The 22752-nt window shown below is 36.5% G+C and overlaps 4 protein-coding genes across 4 annotated transcripts; all 4 read left to right on the top strand.

The window, feature by feature from the left end:
• The first annotated feature begins 949 nt into the window (after positions 1–949).
• On the top strand, positions 950–4528 carry or93a8 (odorant receptor, family 93, subfamily A, member 8). Its single transcript, XM_087301277.1, has one exon. It carries the CDS (start codon positions 992–994, stop codon positions 1955–1957), a length of 966 nt encoding a protein of 321 aa, XP_087157403.1. The 5' UTR covers positions 950–991; the 3' UTR covers positions 1958–4528.
• A 1764-nt stretch (positions 4529–6292) lies between these two features.
• On the top strand, positions 6293–7240 carry or93a9 (odorant receptor, family 93, subfamily A, member 9). The gene has a single exon (XM_087302015.1). It carries the CDS (start codon positions 6293–6295, stop codon positions 7238–7240), a length of 948 nt encoding a protein of 315 aa, XP_087158141.1.
• Positions 7241–14648: 7408 nt separating this feature from the next.
• On the top strand, positions 14649–15599 carry or93a2 (odorant receptor, family 93, subfamily A, member 2). The gene has a single exon (XM_087301283.2). It carries the CDS (start codon positions 14649–14651, stop codon positions 15597–15599), a length of 951 nt encoding a protein of 316 aa, XP_087157409.1.
• Positions 15600–18188: 2589 nt separating this feature from the next.
• LOC137488865 (odorant receptor 131-2-like) lies at positions 18189–19264 on the top strand. The gene has a single exon (XM_087301282.1). The coding sequence runs from the start codon at positions 18314–18316 to the stop codon at positions 19262–19264; it is 951 nt and encodes a 316-aa protein (XP_087157408.1). The 5' UTR covers positions 18189–18313.
• Positions 19265–22752: the final 3488 nt, after the last annotated feature.

Raw genomic sequence — 22752 nt, 5'->3', positions numbered from 1 at the left:
AATGATTAAAAACAGATAAAACAGATCAAAATGTGTTGAACAGGTTTTAAAAGGTTAAAAAAAATAAAGATGAGTAATAATACTTTAAAATCTATTCTAAATGTAACTGGGAGTCAGTGTAAAGACCTGAGGACAGATGTGATGTGCTCCAATTTTATGGTTCTGGTCAGAATCCTGGCAGCAGAGTTCTGGATGAGCTAAAACTGTCTGACTGCCTTTTTGGGAAGGCCAGTGAGGAGTCCATTACAGTAATCCACGCTGCTGGTGACAAGTTTCTCTTAAGTCTTTACTGGAAACAAAGCATATTCTTCTTGCAATGTTTTTGAGATGATAGTATGCTGATTTAGTTACTGCTTTGACATAATTACTGAAACCCTTTTCTGACTCTGGAATAACACCAAGATTCTTGACCTTTTTTTTTTTGTTGTTGTTTGACCCTTTGAGTCAAGGTACACATTCACCTTGAGAATGTGCTACATTTGATCTGACCAACGCAATGTTTTTTTAAAGGGGTGGTCCATCAACCTTTTTGGCTTTTTTTTTTTTTTTTTTGGCTTGATTGGGTTTGATGCAATGTAACTTTTTCACTATAGATTTGATATGTTTACATTTAGCTTTATCCTACAGCTATTTAAGAACAGTTGGCTTTCTGTTTTAAATAAACTCACTATCAGGTGTTGATATAGTAAACAAAAGAACCAAGAAAATGTCCCTTAAACTGTGATGAATTCACAATTCTGTTATCAGAATTAATTCACAGTCAATAATTCACAATCAATTCAGCTACATTTGCTATTATGGAATGCTTTTTGATGTACACACGTAAACCCCCCACTGGGATTAAGTCTGACAGTATTTAAAATGTGACGCTCTGGTATCTATCTTCAGAAGCACCTAGCATCTCCAGCACATACTGTAGATTTGCAGATTGTACTCTGTTCTGTACTCTAAAACAGCTTCTGTGATTAATTTGACCATTGTGTTTTTTTAAATGTCTTCTTTGAATGGATCTACATCTAACAACACTCAGAGACTGATGGATCAATATGTACCATTGAAGACATTTTTGCTTGTGACACCATGTGTTATTTTCCTCTATGTCAACGGAGTCATGATCTTCACTTTGAGGAAAAAGACTGTTTTCCAGCAGACGTCTCGCTATATTCTGTTTGGTCAGATGCTTTGGGTCGATACTCTCAGTCTCCTTATGAGTGTGTTGTTGTATTTATGTGCTATCAGTAGGATTTTAATTATGAAGAATGTTTGTCTTTTTCTTCTCATTGCTGCAACATATCTCTATCACATCTCTATTTTAAATCTGTCATTAATGTCACTGGAGAGATATGTGGCCATCTGTTTTCCTCTCAGACATGCAGAATTCACCAGTTCTGAAAGAACTCACATAGCTATTGGTGTTATTTGTATCTTAGGTATGATTAAGTCTCTGTCTGAGATTATTATTTTTTATTGCATTGATACTACAAACATAGAAATGAATTTGTTCTGTTCAAGAACTACTCTTTTTAGGCTGCAGATCTACAATAAACTCGATATAGCTTTCACAAGCATGTTTTTTACTTTAGTAAGTTTTGTTATAATCTTTACTTATGCCTCTATAGCAGCTGTGGCTAAAACAGCTGCCTGTGATAAAATGTCAGCCAAAAAAGCCAATAAGACTGTTCTTCTGCATCTAATACAGCTGGGTCTTTGTGCGTTATCCATCTTAGCTGGAGTTATCCAAGAAGTTATTTATGTTAATACTGACTTAATGACAGCATTACATGCTATATATGTTTGCTTTTTAGTGCTTATAATGTTTCCCAAATTTCTAAGTCCTCTTATATATGGTACGAGAGACCAGACTTTCAGTTGTATATTTATACATTACTTTACATTTGGTAAAGGTGGTACAGTTAAACCAGTTATCATAGAGCAATGCTTAGTAGCAATCATTTAAAAATAGCTCGTAGTATGAAACTTAATTTAGTTATACTGAATATGTGTACATGAAGATAAAACGTTAGACAAAATTATTGGTTACAAGAAATTAATAATTTGTTGTGAAAATATTCTGAATTTGAAGTGCACTAATACAAATGACCTGTTGCAAAAAAAAAAAAAAAAAAACAGTCAGTTAGCTGATATGGAAAACTGTTTTTGTTTTGTTTTGTTGGTATGATATATTTTTAACACTGACCATGCAACATTTAAAAATCATGTTTTATATTTGAAAAAAATGTTGTACTTTGTCTTTTGGACAAAAGCTTTTTGCAACCTTGCTTTTGATCTACTCCTTTTTGAAAACAATAGAGTAAATTATTTTTTTTTAATTTAGAGCCTTTTTTTCAGTTTTTTGTGTAATGCATATGCTTGTTTGAAACAAATGTATTTATGTAATTCAACTGCATGCTGCATTTTTCTTATTGATCTAACTTTTTTAAAATAATAAAAGTTAATAAAGTTTTCAGTGGTTTTAGGGGTAATGTTTGGATTTTACCTATTGTAGGAATGGGATTTATCTACTAGACATACACTGACCAATTTAAAAATACCCATTTTAGCCAGTCCCTGATCTTTATCAGCATCTGTATGAGTCTTTTTTGTGAAAAGACATGTTTTCCAATAAAATAAATGCATATCATAATTTACATTCTTCTACTATAGTAACCTGACATGGGTTATTCAATAAACATGCACAAAGACTTTTACTCATCATAAAAAGATTATGCTTTTTATTTTACTGATTAAGTTCTCTGTGGATAGTCATGGGTTAGAGGGAGAAAAGTGCATTGGCCTGGTGGAGAGAGGAAAGGTCTAGACCGTTAAAGTGCAACAGAATGTTTGTGTTGCAGTATTAGCATCAAAAAGTAAGAACTTGCTGTGTGAGGGAAGATAGTATAAAACAGTTAAGGTGAAGTGGAGGAAAAAGAGCACAGACTGTGTCTAGAGGAAAAGTAGAGGACAGAGTGCACAGATTGCGTCTAAAACAGACTGATTGGGAGGGTGGCAGTGTGGTTGTGGGAAGCAATAAATTGAAGATAGTACTTCTTAGAAAGTGTGGTATATCATACAGGTCAAGCTGAATGTCTTTACTCTCATCTGTCTTAGTCCTGCAGGTCAAGTCAAATATCTTTACTCTTGTCAGTCTTCATATGAGGAGGGTGGACACTGTTAAAGGATACTTTCATTGACGCCTCTGCATCAGCACACTAAAGTTTTTGCTTCAAAATTTGTGAAAATAATCTTGTTTACTTGCTAACAGAAAACAATATATTGATTTAGATTTTCTTAAACACAGAAACTAGACGATGGCTGTAAGCGAGGCATGAACTATCTCTGCTAATAAAGTGATTCACACCCGAGAAGACATAGGCCCGCATAATGAGATGCATTATGGGCCATACAGATGATGGAAGACAGAAGGGAAAGCAGGATAAAATAAGTCTTTTTAAGATTTTTGTTTATTAAAAATATATTTAGCTGTCACACCAAATAATTTAAAAGGGTGGTCCACTACGATATCATATTTTAAACTTTAGTTGATGTGTAATGTAGCTGTGTGAACATAAACAACATCACTGAATGTAAAATGCTCAAAGTTGAATGCAAAGGGAGACCTTGGTTTTTACAGAGTTAGCTTAGCAAAGCCTACAATTAACAAATTTTGGGGACTGCAAAAAAATACTTCTGGGCCTTGTGAGATCACAAATGTACTTTTACCGCACACACACACACTGCGCAGCTAAGGGCTATGGCCAGATGTACAGCAATGTTACAGCCGAGAGAGCTAAAATTCCGGCCAAACGCTGCTATTTCCACTGAGCTTCTCTGTTTCTGTATTTGGTCTTCCAAAGGAAAAAGACACAAAGACAGAAGTGCTTACAGTTCAACATTAATTATGTTCCGGAGAATTATAAATACACAGCAAGCATGATTTGACAAAATTGATTCCAGAATCTCTCCCAGTTCAGTGCTGGATTCGGCTAAAATCTCGTCAAAGATGGATCAGCTACAAGGAGACGCTGTGAACTCTGAGCCACGACCTGAAAGTGTATTTATTTGTTAAAATTGATAATGACATGTACAGTGTCTGGCCTTAACAGTATGGTGTAGCAAAGATGTAAACAACGGGAAGTGCTGTTCGCCACTGCTAACGATTTAGCTTCAAATTCATATTTATCAGTTAAAACTGCTATAAAAACACACGCACATATTTCACCAGCGCGTGCAGCCTCTCTCAATGTGTGTGCGCGACTTTGCATTGTTTCTCTATAGGCAGCTTTGCCATGCGTTTTACATCTCAGATAAGGAAGTCCCAAAAGATATGTGGATGATTCATATTACTTGCACCTGCATATTCTGGATATATGTGAAAGACTTTGTGAAATGTGTTGCGTTAAAAAAAAGGAGAGTTCTCCTGACTCCTGTAGCAGCAAAAAAAAAATCAAGGCTCACACAGGTTGCATCCCACATCTTGTGCTTTATTCTTCTGTCATGATATATTACAGAAAATAACCTTATCCGAGCATCAGAGAAAAAGAAAAATATACATCGCTCCCGCGCACATGCGCTTCTCGTGTTACACATGCACACACATAAACACTCCCACACACGTAAAGACACACAATGGCACACACACACACTCTCTTAAAGGAGCCGCACCCCATTTTCACTCGTTACAGACACTTGTCAGATTTTTTTTTAAAGAGCGGGCATGAGGTACGGGCTTGAAGTGGAGGCGCTCTGCAAATCGCAGCACATTATGACACAAGACCAATCAGAGTCACTTGAGGACGGGCCTTTCAGAGGAACTAGAAAATATATCATTTGTTTTCATGTTATGTTAAAATATGTAATATTTATATATTCTATTCTGTGTGACACAGTGGCTCAGTGGTGAGCCCTGTCACCTTACAGCAAGGTCACTGGTTCAAGACCCGGCTGGGTCAGTTGGCATTTCTGTGTGGAGGTTGCATATTCTCCCTGTGTTGGCATGGGTTTCCTCCGGGTGATCTGGTTTTCCCCGCAGTCCAAAAACATGCAATATAGGTGTATCGAATAATCTAAAATAGCCATCGTGTATGTGTGGGATTTAGTTGGTATGGATGTTTTCTAGTACTGAGTTGCAGCTGGAAGGGTATCTGCTGTGTAAAACATATGCTGGATAAGTTGGTGGATCATTTCGCTGTGGCGATCGCTTATTAATAAAGGGACTGTAAATTTGGACATCACTAATTTCTTTTTTTTTATTAGCATTTTCCATACTGTCCCAACATTTTCTGATTTGGGCTTGTTCTTGTTCTCCACTGAACTGTGAGGGTTGGGATCTTTGATTGGTGCGGGCCATTTTTACGTTGGGGTTTTCATGCTGTACTGTGAGCTACTGTGCGTACAGTGGAAATGTGGCATGATTTTGGCCTCACTGCTGCTACAGCCGGTGAAAGCCCTATATCTTGGACTGGAGAGAGTGGAAAAACATCTAGTGACTGACAAAAGGAGATAAGAATGCCTGTGTGGCCATGCAGCACTAAAAGAAGGCCTATGTATCCAAGATGAGGGAGTCAGCAATGGCTTCTATGGGAAAGGCCTCATTGGCCATGACGAGAGAGGCCTCAGTGACTGTGAGAGGGGTAGCGAGGAATGCACTACATACCACAGTATGGGAAATTGGAGAAGCCTCCACCACATTGAGGCACTGGACAGAAAACACAAAAAAATGTAGCCACTATGTAGTGGCTGCTGAAAAATCAGTTTTACCATAACAACAAGATATTGTGTTTTAAAACATATTAAAATGGGTATAATTTAAAATCTCCAGATCCCTCCCTCAATTTTTTTTTTTTTTTTTTTTGGTGGTCAATACAAAGTTCTTGAAAGGCTTGATTGTGTTTGGGTGCAGAGTAATGTGTTCATGCTTTGCTTTACACTTATTTTACCTTTATTCTACACCCCTTCTTATACTGTTGATATTTTTTAATGAAACATATTCAAGTGTTGATATAATAACTGAATAAAGCTAGGAAAAGCATAAAAAGCACAAAAATGTCCTTTAAAACTGTGGTTAAGTGTAGTTTGCTATTGTGGCATGCTTTTTGTTGCACATACATAAACAACCCTCTGGGATTCAGTTTGATAGTATTTAAAATGTGATGCTCTGGTATCTATCTTCAGAAGCACCCAGCACCTGCAGCACACAGATTACAGATTCAGAGGCTTGCAAATTGTTCTATATTCAGGGTTCTATAACAGCATCTGTGATAAATTTGGTCTTCATCTTTTTTTAATTCTGAAAATGTCTAATTTAAATGAATCTACATCTAACAACACTCAAAGACTCATGGATCAGTATACAGAAGTGAGGACATTTTTGATTGTGACTCCATGTGTTATTTTCCTCTATGTCAACGGGGTCATGATCCTCACTTTGAGGAAAAAGGCTGTTTTTCAGCAGGCGTCTCGCTATATTCTGTTTGGTCAGATGCTTTGGGTCGATACTCTCAATCTCTTTATTAGTGTGGTGATGTATATGTGTGCTGTCAGTAGGATTTTAATAATGAAGAACGTTTGTCTTTTGCTTCTCATTGCTGCAACATCTCTATATCAGGTTGCTACTTTAAATCTGTCTTTAATGTCACTGGAGAGATACGTGGCCATTTGTTTTCCTCTCAGACATGCAGAATTTACCAGTTCTGAAAGAACACATATAGCTATTGGTGTTGTCTGTATCATAAGTATGATTCAGCCTCTGTCTGAGACTATTATTTTCTATTGCATTGATACTACAAACATAGCAATGCATTTGTTCTGTTCAAGAACTACTCTTTTAAGGCTGCAGATCTACAATAAACTCGATATAGCTTTCACATTATTTGTAGTAGTATGGTTTATTATTATCTTTACTTATGCCTCTATAGCAGCTGTGGCTAAAACAGCTGCTTGTGATAAAATGTCAGCCAAAAAAGCTAATAAGACTGTTCTTCTGCATCTAATACAGCTGGGTCTTGGTGCATCATCCATCTTAGCTGGAGTTATTCAAGAAGTCATTTATGTTAATACTGACTTAATGACAGCAGTAAATGTGATGTATTTTTGCTTTTTAGTATTTATAATTTTCCCCAAATGTCTAAGTCCTCTTATTTATGGCATGAGAGACCAGACTTTCAGTTGTATATTTATGTATTACTTTACATTTGGTAAAGGGGGTACAGTTAATCCAGTTATTAAAGAGCAACATGCATAGTAACAATAATAAAAAAAATAGCAATGGCACTCTGTTAAAATATATTGTATCCGTTCTTGTCATTCATTCATTTTATTTTCGGCTTAGTCCCTTTATTAATCTGGAGTTGCCACATCGGAATGGATCGCCAATTTATCCAGCATATGTTTTACGCAGTGGATGCCCTTCCAGCTTCAACCCATCTCAGGGAAACATCCGTACACTCTCATTCACATTCATACACTACGGACAATTTAGCCTATCCATTTCAACTGTGCTGCATGTTTTTGGACTGTGGGGGAAACTGGAGCACCCGAAGGAAACCCACACAGATGTGGGGAGAACATGCAAAGTCCACACAGAAATGCCAACTAACTCAGCCCAGGCTCAAACTAGTGACCTTCTTGCTGTGAGGCAACAGCACTACCTACTGCGCCACTACGTCGCCTATATGTTCTTGTACATGAGGAAAATCTGAGTGTGCAACTTGTAAAGAATTTCTAAATCATGCTAAAACAACCAACCTGTTGCACATGGTCATATGACAAAAATTATGTAATTGCTAAATTACTATGTGTTCACAATGTTTTCATTTAGACAGTTTTTTGTACTCTTTGTGATTTGGACAGGAGACTTGCTTCTTATTGATCTGCTGCAGTGCAGAAAATAGAGTGAACTGTTTTGTAAAATTAATTGTTCTAAAATCTGTAACTGAAAATGTTAATTGTATAATCTGTTTATGTATAAATATGTTTATATCTAATTCATTCTCACAAACAAAATGTTTGTTTTTATTTTTATATGACATCACTTATATTCCACTCATATTAAATAAAATATGTGGCGGCACAGTGGCTCAATGGTTAGCACTGTTGACTCACAGCAAGAAGGTTGCTGGTTTGAGTTCCGGTTGGGTCAGTTGGCATTTCTGTGTGGAAGTTGCATGTTTTCCCCATGTTCGCGAGGGTCTCCTCCAGGTGCTTTGGTTTCTCCCACAGTCCAAAAACATGCACTATAGGTGAATATAAAAAACTAAATTGGCCGTAGTGTATGAGTGTAAATGTGAGAGTGTATGGGTGTTTTCCAGTATTGGGTTACACCTGGAAGAGCTTTCGCATGTGTAAAACATATGATGGATAAGTTGGCGGTTCATTTCGCTGTGGCAACTCCTTTTGAATAAAGGGACTGAGCCAAAGGAAATTAAATGAATAAATGAATTAAATGAAATATGTACTTCCACCTCACATTTGTAACCTGTGATCATACCTTAACAATACATGAACATTCAGTTCATTAATCACTTAAGCAAAATGTATAATAAATTGTTTGAAAAAAATAAACATTTAAGAATTTTGAGGAGCAAAACCCTATGCATTCATCATACAGGTGTGTTTCAAGTCTGTTTTTTTTATTATTCTTTAACTAATGAATAATTTTGTTTAAGGTTCCAGACCAATAATGGCATGTACACAGTGTCATTTCATGACCAAACAACATCATTATATTTTACTTCTGTGAGATTTAAAAATGTTTTTCGTGACTTTGAAGCTCTTGAGTATCATGACAAACAACCCCACTGAAACTCTCCTCTGCTTCAAAGGTAATGATCACATTAATTATTTATGTTCACTTTACTGATAAATATGTTTGTCCTTTTACAGTTGTTTTAGAAACAGTAACAACACATGCCTGTTCCAAATTTAGATTGTAGTCCTTCAGAAAAGCCTATCAAACCTGTGACAGGAACTCCCTGTGCTGTACTACTCAAGCATTCAATTTGTAATTATCTGAAGATATTTTACATGCAGCTTTCATGGGGTCATGAATTGAAGTCAAATATTCCTTTTGACATTATGAGGCGACTGTGAAATAGCCCTCCTCTTTGATTTGATATATTTTTATTAACTAAGCATATAATTGGAATGAAATGCAAAAAAAAGAATTGCCTTCATATTTTACCTCATATTATTGTACCGAAAGACACACTAACACTAGTCTACCCTCAACCAAGAAAATAATAGGTTTGGTATTGAGGATTCTAAGGTGTTCTTTAGTCTTAACTATGGAAAAATCATGGTCATTGCATGTCATCTTTGTGATCTTAACATCATGTTTTCATTTTACATTTACATTAAGTTATTTTAGCAGACATTTTCTTCCAAAGTGATTACAAATAATGAAGGCATTGAACAACTTAAAGAGGTAATAAAAAGTGTTTTTCTTTTTTAGTGTCTATTCAAGTGCTCATGGACTAAATGAGTTTTGGATTGTCATTTGAATGATAGAGACTCAGCAGTCTGTGTGTGATTGGCAAAATTATTCCATCAGTGGCTCCTGGAGGGGTTTTAGACTTGCAGAAGCAAGTGGGGGTAAGATAATACAGAGGTAGTGTCTGTTCTGTAAACAAGTATTAATGATTGAAACTAGAAACAAGCTTCAACCGTTAACTATTGCAGGAAAATTAAGAGAGGTTTGACATTGGCCCTCTTGGACCAGAAAAACTGCAGCATTTTGGATCATTTGAAGAGGTTTAAGGGTGCAAGATGTTAATCCAAGATGAATGCCAAATGAGCTGGCGAAGCTCGGCTCAACAGCTCATACTGATTAGTCATTAGCAGAGTTGTGCAAGTTACTTCCAAACTGTAATACATTACAGATTACTAATTACTGTTATTTAAAATAACAGTAAAATAAAAATGCTGCTTATGCACAAATTCTCACAATCTCTCAAATATGCACTGCTCATGCACAAATTTTCTTCAATGCTCTCAGTACACTGCTCTCTCAGTGAGATTATATGCAGACTCACAATTTGTGTATTGTGTTCCCTCTTCCTTTCGAGCTTTTTGATATGAATTATATTAGTACACTATTTATTAACAATAACCAAAATACTAAAATTGACTTTATAATTTTTAATCTAATAAACAATAACATTTTTGGCTGTATGTTATATGATGAGATATTTCCAGTTTTAAACACTTAAAGATACAGAGAATAGATGTTAGATGTAAAGAATATGTTTTATTTGAAAAACATTTATTAAACATTCAAAAGGTGCACCATACTAATCAAATAAAAAACATTTAGACAAAAATATAAACTAACGCAAGCAAAAATGTAACTAATAGAAACACTTGATAAGGTATTATAGCCTACTGTACTATTCACTCTTTAAATAAATCTCATTATCAATCACATTTTATCATGGCAACTAAAGTGAACTAGTGTCTGTTGTCTTCTACATTGTTGATGAGATTGTGGAGGACATTTCCCCAGTAGTTCAATTACTCTGTTATGGTAATACTATAGCTTATACTATACTAATAATATGGTAATACTATTAATATGGTAATACTATTGCTATGGTAACACAAGAAGTGTAATATAAACAAATGATTCAGTGCTGTAGTTTTTTACAATATAGGGTATATTGTACTACAATTCACTACACTTTACTGTAGTAAAACTACACTTTATATTTCATTTTATGAGTTCACTATTCTTAATACGACAGTATACGACTTACACTCAAAAACACTAGTATTTATTTTAGATTTTATCTTAACTTGTAGGTAAATAGTGTAGCAATATGTAAACCATATAAACATTCTTGGGATAACAATTAAATAGGAAGATCTCTGAAGAGCAATAGCAAGAAAGGAAGAGGAAACACAAGGCACAGACTTATCAGTGAAATAACGCCATACTTTTGTCCATCTAGCGAATGCACTGTCTTCTGCTATTTTCATCTATTTTGCCGCTTTTCCGCTGCGCATCAGGACTTAACCTTACTGCGAACTGGACTGAGCCAATAGCCCCGGACCTTGAGCACAGAAGCTGAAATCATTCCGCTTTTCAAAGTAAAAAGGTCCTATATCCAGAGGGAGACTAATGACAACAGGCGCATAAATTCACTAGCCACGAACAGGAAATAGAACAGCGGTATTTTTTTATTTGTTAATGTCTTGCGGGTGAAAAGTTTGTTGTAACCCACACGTTACTAAACATGTACAGAGTAAAATATTACTGAAAATGTATTAGTAATGCCTTACACTACTGCGTTAAAGGAAAATGTAATACATTACTGTAATACATTACTTTTGTAACGCATTACTCATTACTCCCAACACTGGTCATTAGCGTTATATCAGTGCCCGCTGTGGAGTGAGCCTCTATAATATGCCTCAGGTGCTGTGGGAGTGGAGACACATGTCTCCGTTCCCTATTCAGGGATTGTGGGTTACAGACGCAACCAGGACGTTCCTTTTCTTATGAGAACTCCAATGTGTGTCTTCCAGACATATGGGTGTGTATGGAAAATACCACAGCTGCTAAGCCCATCACGCTACTGATGTTCAGTTTGCCAAGCGTTCCATGAGCGCACATACATCACCAAAAGTGCAACCTTCCAACAATCCCTAGGCCCAGAATATTACCATTACATGGGATTGATTAATAGAATTTAGATTGGGGCTCGTACATGTGTTTTTTACCTAGCTAATATAGTCTAGGGATTTTTAGAAATACGACACTACATTGGGAAAGCGTGCCAGTCCCCGAAGGGAAAGGACGCTGCAGAGACCACCTGCTACCCAAGAGGGGAGACTTGATGCCCTAACCCTAATGAGGGGGAGTGCTACATGTGATAAGCTAGTTAGCGGGTAGGGAAGACAGGGGCCCGTCTGGTCAAGGGGAACACTCCTAAGCATATGCATATAAGCATATAAACATATGGCATCACCAAAGGGGACCGTGCATAGCTGGCACCAAACCTCAGTATGTGAGAAGACCAAACGGGCATACCAGACATCCTACTGAGCCAGGCACTCGACCACTCCGCTAAGTTGGGTGCTGGGGGCCTCGGAGGAATTCTCTATGTTTTGCTGAGTGGGAAACTTACTAGCAGAATAGAAAAAAGGCACGTAAATCCGAGTTAGGGAGCATGGAGCGTTTTTGACACTGAGCTAATTTCATCCCAATTGACCGGTGTAGAAAGGTCCTTTGTTTTAGAAAGAAGAAGACTGGGACGGCGATAAGGTAAGTAATATTTTTCTTTATTTTTGCAGTAATTCTTAGAGCATAGCACAGGCCCCAGCCCTGACCCCTGGACCACCCTGAACTTAAATGGCTGTAACGCAAGATACCAATGGGGGATCTGCACGTTAGTATCCTTCATGTGGTGGAGCCATGGTGGAGCGTGGGCCGAACAGAGGACAAATTCTCGGCCCAGGAGATAATAGCAGGGGGTAAGGATAGCTCACCATATCGCCAAACATTCCCTTGCTATAGTGCTGTACTTAGCCGCTTGGTTAGACAGTCCACCTCCTGGGGGAGAACCGCCCCAGACTCTGTTTAGACGCATCTGTTTGTAACAGAAAGGGAAGAGCAAAGTTAGGAGCATGCAATAGCGGCCCTTCACAATGTGCAGCTTTAACCACAGTGAAGGCCTGTTGGCGCTGCTCCGACTATTGGACGGTATCTGGTTCCCCCTTTTTAGTAGATCAGTCAGAGAGCTGACAAGGTTCTTACCTCCTCTTTGGTCTTTGGTCGTGGACAGGTTGCAATGGCTGCAGTTTTATCAAGTTGGAGATGCACCTTACCATGACCCAAATGGAAGCCCAGACACCTCACCTCCACACGTCCAATAGTACATTTCCTTGGGTTGGCTGTAAGCCAGGCCCACGTTAGTGACGATTACACCGCCCGCGCATGTTGCATATGCCGCTGCCAATCATTACTATATATGATAATATCATCCAATAAGCAGCAGCATATGCCCGAGTATTTTATCCATCATTGGAAAATGGTCGGTGCCCTGAACAACCTGAACGGAAGTGTCACGATTTGTTGTAAGCCAAACGGCGTAGTAAAGGCAATTATTTTTTCGTTAAAGAGGAGTTAAGGGGATCTGACAATATCCCTTTGTCAGATCCAATGTTGAATAGCAGTGAGCAGCACCTGACCGGTCGAGCAACATGTCAACCCGCGACATCAGATATGCATCAAATTGCGACACAGTGTTTAATTTGCAGTACTCTGGACTGAGCCTTTTGTCTTGGGTGCCAAAACAGGCTGGCCCAGTCACTGCGGGATTCTTCTACTACTGCCATTTACAGGATTTTTATTACTTGTTCCTAAACCACTTTTTTAATGTTCATGCAAGCAATACAGTCGAGTCCTAACAACTGTGCCCAGTTCGGTCTCGATGTGGGGCCGAATTAAGTCTGTTTGACCGCGTTGGGGGGAGAACACATCTGTAAACTGTAAAAATGTAATGGAAACTGCTCTTTTGTGCACATCAACGGAGTGCCCAGGGGTCAGGAAAGCCCAGATGAAACATAGCTTTACTTTATTCATTTGAAAAAAAAAAGCAGAATAGACAATACTGAACAAGAAGTGATCAAGCATAAATAAATAGGTAAAGTAAATCAATCAATCTAGAAATGGGGCCAAAGTAACTATGGCATCAAATACAACATGGGAAACAAAAAGCAAAACATAGTAAAACAAGGTGAACCATAGTGACATCAGAGTACAGGGTGATGGACACTAGTGGAGACAAGGGAGACAAAGCCAAGGTGGAGCCAATATGTCAACAGAATAGATAGGGTACTTGCCTTTAGGGTCCAAAGTAGGTCAGAGGGCTCCAAGCACTAAGTCTGAGCTGAGAGCCAATTAGTCTGAGGAGAACTTAGGGAGCCAAAGAGTTAGATAGAACCTCCAGAAGAGTTGTGAGATTTGCTGTGTACAGGATTTAGGCCCAATAAGTAATAATTCTGTTTTGACTGTGTTTAAGAGAAAAAAATTGTTGGTCATCCAGTCTTTAACATCATTAATACAGTCAGTTAGCTTAAACAGGTCCTAAAGATATTATACCAGATTCAGCTACCAATCAAAGTTATAGTGGAGCTGCAAATTTTTATAAAAAATAGGCATTTTATTCCATTAATGTTGAAGTTAGTTAATGTTTAAAACAACACATTTACCCAATAATAACAGCATTTTTTGTTCTGTCCTTTCAATGTAATATGTACAATACAATAAATAAATCACTATTTTTATCTCCTAAACCCAACTATTGAAGAAAACATTCTGAACGTTTACAAATGTAAAACATTAAATTATGTTTATTCTACGATTTTAATTGCAGGCATCTCTATGTCTCATAATACAGTGTGACGGCCAGAAACCTGAATGATATGAGGAATGTGCACAGGTCCACATAATGTTCATCAATCTAGTGAGCATGCACACACAAAACACCCAATGGGATTCATTTGGAAGATATTTAATGGGTGATACTCTGACAGCACTCTAATCATTCTCTTTTCATCATGTGATAGCAAAGATTAGTAGAGGATTACAAGGAACTCTGTTCAGTGTTAACAGCATCTGTGTTTAACTATATATTGATATTTTTCTAAAAATGTCTAATTCAAATGCATCTGCATCTAACCTTACTCAGAGACTGATGGATCAAGATGCACCAACTAAGGCATTTTTGTTTGTGACACCATGTGTTATTTTCCTCTATGTCAACGGGGTCATGCTCTTTACTTTGAGGAAAAAGGCTGTTTTTCAGGAGACATCCCGCTATATTCTCTTCGGTCACATGCTTTGGGTCGATACTCTCAATCTCTTTATGAGTGTGGTGTTGTATATATGTGCTGTCAGTAGGATTTTAATTATGAAGAATGTTTGTCTTCTTCTTCTCATTGCTGCAACAGCTCTCTTTCAGGTCTCAACTTTAAATCTAGCATTAATGTCACTGGAGAGATATGTGGCCATCTGTTTTCCTCTCAGACATGCAGAATTCACTAGTTTTAAAAGAACTCACACAGCTATCTGTGTTGTTTGGGTCTTGGGTTTGATTCAGTGTTTGTCTGAGATGATTATCTTTTATTCTTTTGATACTACAAACATAGCAATGAATTTGTTTTGTTCAAGAACTACTCTGTTCAGATTGCAGATATATAAGAAATTTGATATAACTTTCACGTGTATATTTTTTGTGTTAGTGTGTTTTGTTATTATCTTTACTTATGCCTCTATAGCAGCTGTGGCTAAAACAGCTGCCTGTGATAAACTGTCAGCCAAAAAAGCTAATAAGACTGTTCTTCTGCATCTAATACAGCTGGGTCTTGGCGCATCTTCCATCTTAGTTGGAGTTGTCCAAGAAGCTATTTATGTTTATACTGACTTCTTGACTGCACTAAATGTAATGTATTTTTGCTTCCTAGTGTTTATAATTTTCCCCAAATGTCTAAGTCCTCTTATATATGGTATGAGAGATCAGGCCTTTTGCTGTCTGTTTAAATACTACTTTACATTTGGTAAAGGTAAAGTCAAACCAGTTACCATAGAGTTACATGTTTAAAAGATTATACTCCATAATTTTTAATGATCAAACTGCAACCAATCACAAATAACTGAGGCAAAGAATACAAGCATACAGACTTGTTAAACCTTTTTAACAATATAGTTTGTTTCACAGATATATGATATTTGTTTCATAATTGCTAAATTTGTAAAGATTTGTGTAAAAGTCCTTTTATATTGTTTTGGTTTGACTTTTTAAATGAAGTTTGAATTGGCTGTTTGTTCTTCTTCAGAAAGTGTCAAAGAAAATAAACTGTTTAAATGTAATGAGATGTCTCTCCTCTATCGCTATTCTTATCCAGACTGGTTTATGCTAGTTAAGGCTGCTAAAGTGTTGATTTTCTGATACAAATATATATAAAAAGAAATATATAGTGGTTTTATGCACTCTAATGCTAATTTCTCATGTGTATATGGCAGTGTTACCATGTTATTTCAACAATTAATGGAAATTCAATGCCAAAAAACAAGAAGACAATTCAGCAGAGCATTAATCACCATAATGATAACTTCAAATAGACGTCATCTTTATATATTAAAGATATGAAAAAATAAAGCAAATTAAATTATAATATAAAGTTTGTGATCATGTCTTTGAAGTTGATCGCCCTCTAGTAAGATAAAATAGTTGTATTTAATCTGTGGGCATGTCTGTTAGACATTTGTAGTTGTGCGGTTTCCTCATCTTGTTTACTTTATGTGTCACCACTACTGGTCAGATAACACTTGTAGAGTAAATCTACTGTACTTTACTTACTACAACACTGCCTCAGTGTTACTTTTACCTGCTTTCTATGATTGGCACCATATAAAAACTGAGCAGAGAAAATCGACCTTCAACTTTCATAAAATAATATATCAAAATTAGTTGATATTTCCTTTTCTCAATTTAACAATGAACACACTAGGAAATGTGATATAAAAGATAAATGTGAGGGTTGTTTTGGTTTTGCTAAGATTATAGAAATAAACATAGCATACAATGCATCTGTGCAGTAATTACAGCATTTTACTTTTCCCATAGTGTATTATGTTATGAAACGTCTTATTCCAATGGATTCAATTCAATACCCTCACATTTTTAAGAACAGTACCCCATAATGACAAAGTTAAATATATATTTTTAAATATTTAGAAGTTTATTTTTATAAATCACATGGACACAAGTATTCACAGGCTTTGCTAAATACAGGTCTTAAAGCACCTTTGGCTACAATGCTAAACCAAAGAAACACCTATTTTGGGGCACTTTGGTCTTTTCAAGCTCCATCAGGTTGGTTGGGGAGCATCGTTAGGGTTGACAAAAGTATCAAGATCGGTATTCAATCGGTACTGATATTAGATCATTTAAAGATCTCTACAATTTTTTATGTGCGTTTTCCAGTCCAAACTTTTTCTGTTTTGGGTTTGTACAATTTCGTATTCAAGCTATTTTAATGACTTTGCCGTTTAATCTGTGTTAGACATTCAGACCATGTTGGGTTGTTACTATGTATTATTTTAGAGATGCACAATATATTGGTGGCCATACTGAAATCCCCTGATAAATACTATTTTTAATGTTATCGTTATTGGGCCGATATCAGAATTAGGCCGATATCTTTAAGCCAATAAATTACTTAATTGAACAGATCTGCCTGCCTTGTAAGAATGAGAGAATCTTGCAGGAGTGTGTTAATAAAAGTGTCAAGTGACTAACAAGTGTACATTACTGAAACACTTTAATTCGAGAACATGTGTCAGTTCTTAGTTCTTTCATTTTCAATTTCATTTTATTTCAAATATATTTATTTAACTTGTTTATTAATTAAATCTAGTTTTGTCATTCAACCTATTATTTTTATGCAACAGTCAAGTTACATGTTGATTTGCTATGTGAACAAAAATAAATCATTTATTTGTGGCTATTTTAGAATCAGTTCACATTTTTATGAAGTTTTTAAAATGAAATCAGTTGTTCACTGTATAAAAGTAATACATTTTTAAATATTTATATTTATCCGCTAATATGTTTTATCTGCCTCCAAATCAAAAGATATATCGGTTATAGGTATCGACCCAAAAATACATATCGGTGCATCCTTACATTATTTTATACAAAGTTTGCTATACATCAGAAAGCATTATAATATTTGTGCATTGCATGCACTAATGGTTTTCATTGATCATGCAGAAATTAGGTTAACACGTTACTGAAACCCTTGCTAAATATATTCTAAATAAAAACTACAGAAATGGTTTAAACTGAGTTAAAAAGATTAATTAATAATTGCAAAATAGATATAATTTGATAATTTATGTCGTAAGTAGATCACAAATATATAACATTGGTGTCTTCTTTTTCTGTTTTGCAGACTTGCTTCATATTGATTTATTCCATTTTGAATATGTTTGCATAAATTAGTAGAGAATGTTAAATGTACTGTTCTTTCACCATGGCCATTTTATTTATCATACACACACACACACACACACACACACACACACACGCACGCACACAAAACTCACAGTGGGATTCAGGTTGAAGCTATTTAAAGAGTAATAATTTGACAGCATTGTACTCATTCTTTCTCTCTCTCTCGCTCTCTTTATGACTACAACATGTGAGGAAGGATCATACTCAAGAATAGCAGTAATAAGGAATTTGTAGATTTCACTGTTACTCTGATCAGTGTTAACATAATATGTTTTAATAATTAGACATTTCTGAAAATGTCTAATTTTAATGAATCTGCATCTAACCTTACTCAGAGACTGATTGATCAAAATGGACCAACAAAGGCATTTTTGATTGTGACACCAAGTGTTGTTTTCCTCTATGTCAACGGGGTCATGATCTTCACTTTGAGGAAAAAGGCTGTTTTTCAGGAAATGTCTCGCTATATTCTGTTTGGTCACATGCTGTGGGTCGATACATTAAATATTTTTATGAGTGTGGTTTTGTTCATATGTGCTGTCAGTAGGATTTTAATATTCAGAAACATCTGTCTTGCTCTTGTCATTGCTGGAAAAGCTCTCTTTCATGTCTCTATCTTAAATCTATCTCTAATGTCACTGGAGAGATATGTGGCCATCTGTTTTCCTCTCAGACATGCAGAAATTACCAATTTTGAAAGAACTCACACAGCTATCTGTGTTGTTTGGGTCTTGGGGTTGATTCAGTGTTTGTCTGAAATCATTATCTTTTATTCCATTGATCCTGCAAACACAGTTCTGAATTCATTTTGCTCAAGAATTGCTCTTTTCAAACTGCAGATCTACAAGAGCATTGACATAGCTTTCACATGCATATTTTTTGTGTTGGTGTCTTTTGTTATAATCTTTACCTATGCCTCTATAGCAACTGTGGCAAAAACTGCTGCTTGTGATAAACTGTCAGCTAAAAAAGCTAATAAGACTGTTCTTCTGCATCTAATACAGCTGGGTCTTGGTGCAATGTCCATCTTAGTTGGAGTTGTCCAAGAAGCTATTTATATATCTATTGACTACATAACTGCAGTAAATGTAATGTATATTTGCTTTGTAGTATTTGTAATTCTTCCTAAGTGCCTAAGTCCTCTTATATATGGTATGAGAGATCAGGTATTCTTCTGTCTGTTCAAATATTACTTCACATTTGGTAGAGATAAAGTCAAACCAGTTATAATAGAGCTACACGTTTAATATCAATGGTTTAAATTTTTACGCTTGATTTGATTTAATATGTTGTGATGACACATTACAGTTGAAACACATAAATTCAACTTACTGATGCAAATTACGCTGATGCATTTAATTGTGTTAAATCTTGTTCACAATGTTTCATTTTCACAGCACATTGTGCCCCTAGAAGTGGCAACTTGTTTTTTATTGTTTTAAACCTATTATGTGACATGAAAATTATTGTTGTAATTGAGACTGTACACTACCTGATAAAGATCTTGTCTCCTATCGAAGTTTTAGGAACATCAAATAATAACATGACTTCTAGTTGATCATCAGAATTGGTTTATATAAAAGCCAAATGCCTCTAGATTATGCTCATTTTACCTAAATAAAAGATGATTTAGATGATTTAGATAAAAGATGATGCCTAGATTTTTTATTATTTAATTAGGACAGTAAGGTATGGCTTTGGTTTGTAATGTAATGGGCAGCACAAATGTCTTGACAACTTAGGCTGTTGATGTTGCCATCCACTCTGCAGATCTCTCGCAAGCCCCCATACTGATTGTAACCCAAACCATGATTTTTTCCTTTATCAAAATTTACTGATTTCTGTGAGAATCTTGGGTCTATGTGACTTCCAATAGGTCTTCTTCTGTATTTCTGATGATTGGGATGCATTCAACAGATTATTCATTGCAAAAATCTACCTTCTGCCACTTTTCCAAATGATAAACTAGAAGGTTAATATTTGTTTCTCTTACAACTAGAATCGATGAGGAAGCTTTTGTCAGGCATAACGTAGATCGAAATGATATCTAAAGTCAGTAACTATATGTGCTTATTCACCACCAAAAATTAAAAAAAAAAAAAATTATTATGAGATGATTTTATCTTTTAAATGTCTTTTTGGTATTTCCAATTCTTTGATTGGACAGATTGTTTAACAAAAATGAATTTTAGCAGCTTTTCAAGATTTAATGGGTCAAACATTAATATATTCTCTGCACCTAAAACTACATTTGCATTAAGAAGTACTGTGTTTTTGTATAACAAAAGATCAGAAGAATGTGGATCATTTGCATATTTTATTTTAACCAGATCAGGGACAGGAGGCTGATGATCATAACACCTGCTACCTACCAAAGTATTCAATGTGAATTCATTATTTGTCTAAAATACTGTTCAAATACCCATGTTACTTTACAATTAAAAATATCAACTAATAGTATTTTATGTGATAATAGTATGGGCGCAGGCAAAGTTAAACTGCCTGTAGTGTATTGTGTGAATGAGAATGTGTGGGTGTTTCCCAGTGATGCGACTGAAAGGGCATCCACTGCGTAAAACATATGCTGGATAAGTTAGCGGTTCATTCCGTTGTGGCGAACCCAGATTTTTTAAAGGGAAAAGAAAATGAATGAATGAATGAGTATATGTGCAAGTGCACACTTCTAGCAAATATTAACCCTAAAGGTATAAAAACTACAGTAGGCCTCTTTACAGGTAAACAACTTACCTACACTTAAAGCCTTGAACAGATTGGAAATTTTGCAACATTTTGCTTCTTTTTCGTCTTAAAAACAGTGTTTTAGACAAATAAGATATTCACATTAAATTCTTTGGAGGGTAGCAGGTGTTATGATCATCAGCATTGTAGCCTATGCAGATCACTGGAGAACATTCTCTGGCTACGTCCAAACCGCCTACTACTCAGTTCACGATCGGGGTTTGGGGAAAAAGGGAGCGAGGACTCAAGTGCAGATAAATGAAAATTAATTATTAATAAAAATAAAATAAACAGCAAAATAAACAACCCCGAGGGGGAAAATATTAACAAAACAAATAAACAAACAAACAAACTTGGTAGGGATCAGGGCTGAAACACACGACAGGACAAAGAGAGAAACGATGACACACAGTGATGTACAAGGACGAACTGGCACAGGACAATAGACATGAGGAGAATATAAGCAGGAGAAAATTAACACACAACAGATGAACATAATTAACTAATAATGGGTTAACAAGGAGGGTGGGACTAGACAATAGATGGGAGAGCGCATGACACAGAGGCTGCGTCCGAAATTGCATACTTTTATACTATATAGTACGCTAAAATCAGTATGCGAACCGAGTAGTATGTCCGAATTCCGAACCTACCTGCGTCAGTTGCGTCACTTCACTTCAATTTATGAATTCGCTTGCGGGGCATCATGGGATAGCACAGCGTGCATGGGATGCGCACATCAGAATCTCACCGGAAGTAGTAAGTCATCCGGGTACTTCTCACATACTGATTTCCACATTTTATGATTTTAGATATACTACTCAGCTTGCATAATGATTTTATGTATGCGGTTTCGGACGCAACCTCTGTCATTCCAACAAGATACATTTCCCATCTTGCACCGCAGTCACACACCAGTTTCAGGTCACCTCTTGATTACACACACAGCTGAAGCTCATCAGGACTGATTACTTGGACTATATATACCACACACACACACACACACACACATCTGGTGCTGTTCTTACAAGCTTTACGAAGTGTTTTCCTGTTTTGTCTTGCTGTGTTTTTGACCCATTGTTTGTTTACTGTTTTGTATTGTTTTACTGCCTATCTCTACATCTTTGCCTGTGACTATAACTACTCTTTTGGATTCCCCTATGCTTCCTTTTGCTCCTGTATTTACCTTGACTGCCTGACAACTCTTTAAATAAATTCGTATTTGGAACCTCACTACTGTTTTCAACCCTGTTATATCAGCAGGGGACTGGAGCTATAGTGCAAACAGGAATATGTTAGTAACATAAATGCAATACAACAAAAAAATATATCAGCCGGGGAGACCTTGGCTTCTCCGATGTGCTCCCACATCATCTGAACTGCACCGGAGTGGAGCCTCCACTATGTAAGCTGCCTTGAGAGCCATTGGCTGCACAAAAGAGCTCGTTAAGGATGTGAATAACACACAGCGATTTCAATATAGCTAGCATGCTGAAAAATGTGCCGGGAGTGCATACCATCCACACAGTTGATATACGCTACAGAAGCCACGTTTTCCATCCTTACCAGCTTGTGTTTCTATTCTAGCAATGAACCGGCAGAAAGCGAAAAACACTGTCAATAGCTCCAGGCAATTGATATACCAATACAACTGGAGTCTGGGTCTGACACTTGTTCTAAGGGCACCCTTGGTAACTGAAGCTGCAGTAACATAGCATGCTCATGGCCACCTGGTGCATCCCACGTGCGCCAAGCCCATCTGGTGCCAGAGCACCAGGTCCCTGTGCATAATCAGCTGATTCCAAGACTGTCCAAAATAGCCAAGAATGCAGATGCCCGTGAGCTGAAAAGGTGCAAGGGCACCATCCACAAGCTTCGAGAAAACCTGCAAAATCAAGCATAGCCTGAAAGGGAGGACCCTGTACTGCAGTGTCCTGCCCACATATGCTCACTGAAGAAATGATTTGTGGAGAGGGAGAATCGAAACATAGAAGTG

This window comes from Danio rerio, chromosome 21 (genome assembly GCF_052040795.2).
Source record: "Danio rerio strain M-AB ecotype USA chromosome 21, GRCz13ab, whole genome shotgun sequence".
Classification (NCBI taxonomy): Eukaryota; Metazoa; Chordata; class Actinopteri; order Cypriniformes; family Danionidae; genus Danio; species Danio rerio.
This window is presented reverse-complemented; position numbering and strand designations above follow the sequence as displayed.

Excerpts from the sequence above, each read along its gene's own strand:
- LOC137488865 (XM_087301282.1), top strand. The coding sequence starts at position 18,314 with ATGTCTAATTTTAATGAATCTGCATCTAACCTTACTCAGAGACTGATT.
- or93a8 (XM_087301277.1), top strand. The coding sequence starts at position 992 with ATGTCTTCTTTGAATGGATCTACATCTAACAACACTCAGAGACTGATG.
- or93a9 (XM_087302015.1), top strand. The coding sequence starts at position 6,293 with ATGTCTAATTTAAATGAATCTACATCTAACAACACTCAAAGACTCATG.
- or93a2 (XM_087301283.2), top strand. The coding sequence starts at position 14,649 with ATGTCTAATTCAAATGCATCTGCATCTAACCTTACTCAGAGACTGATG.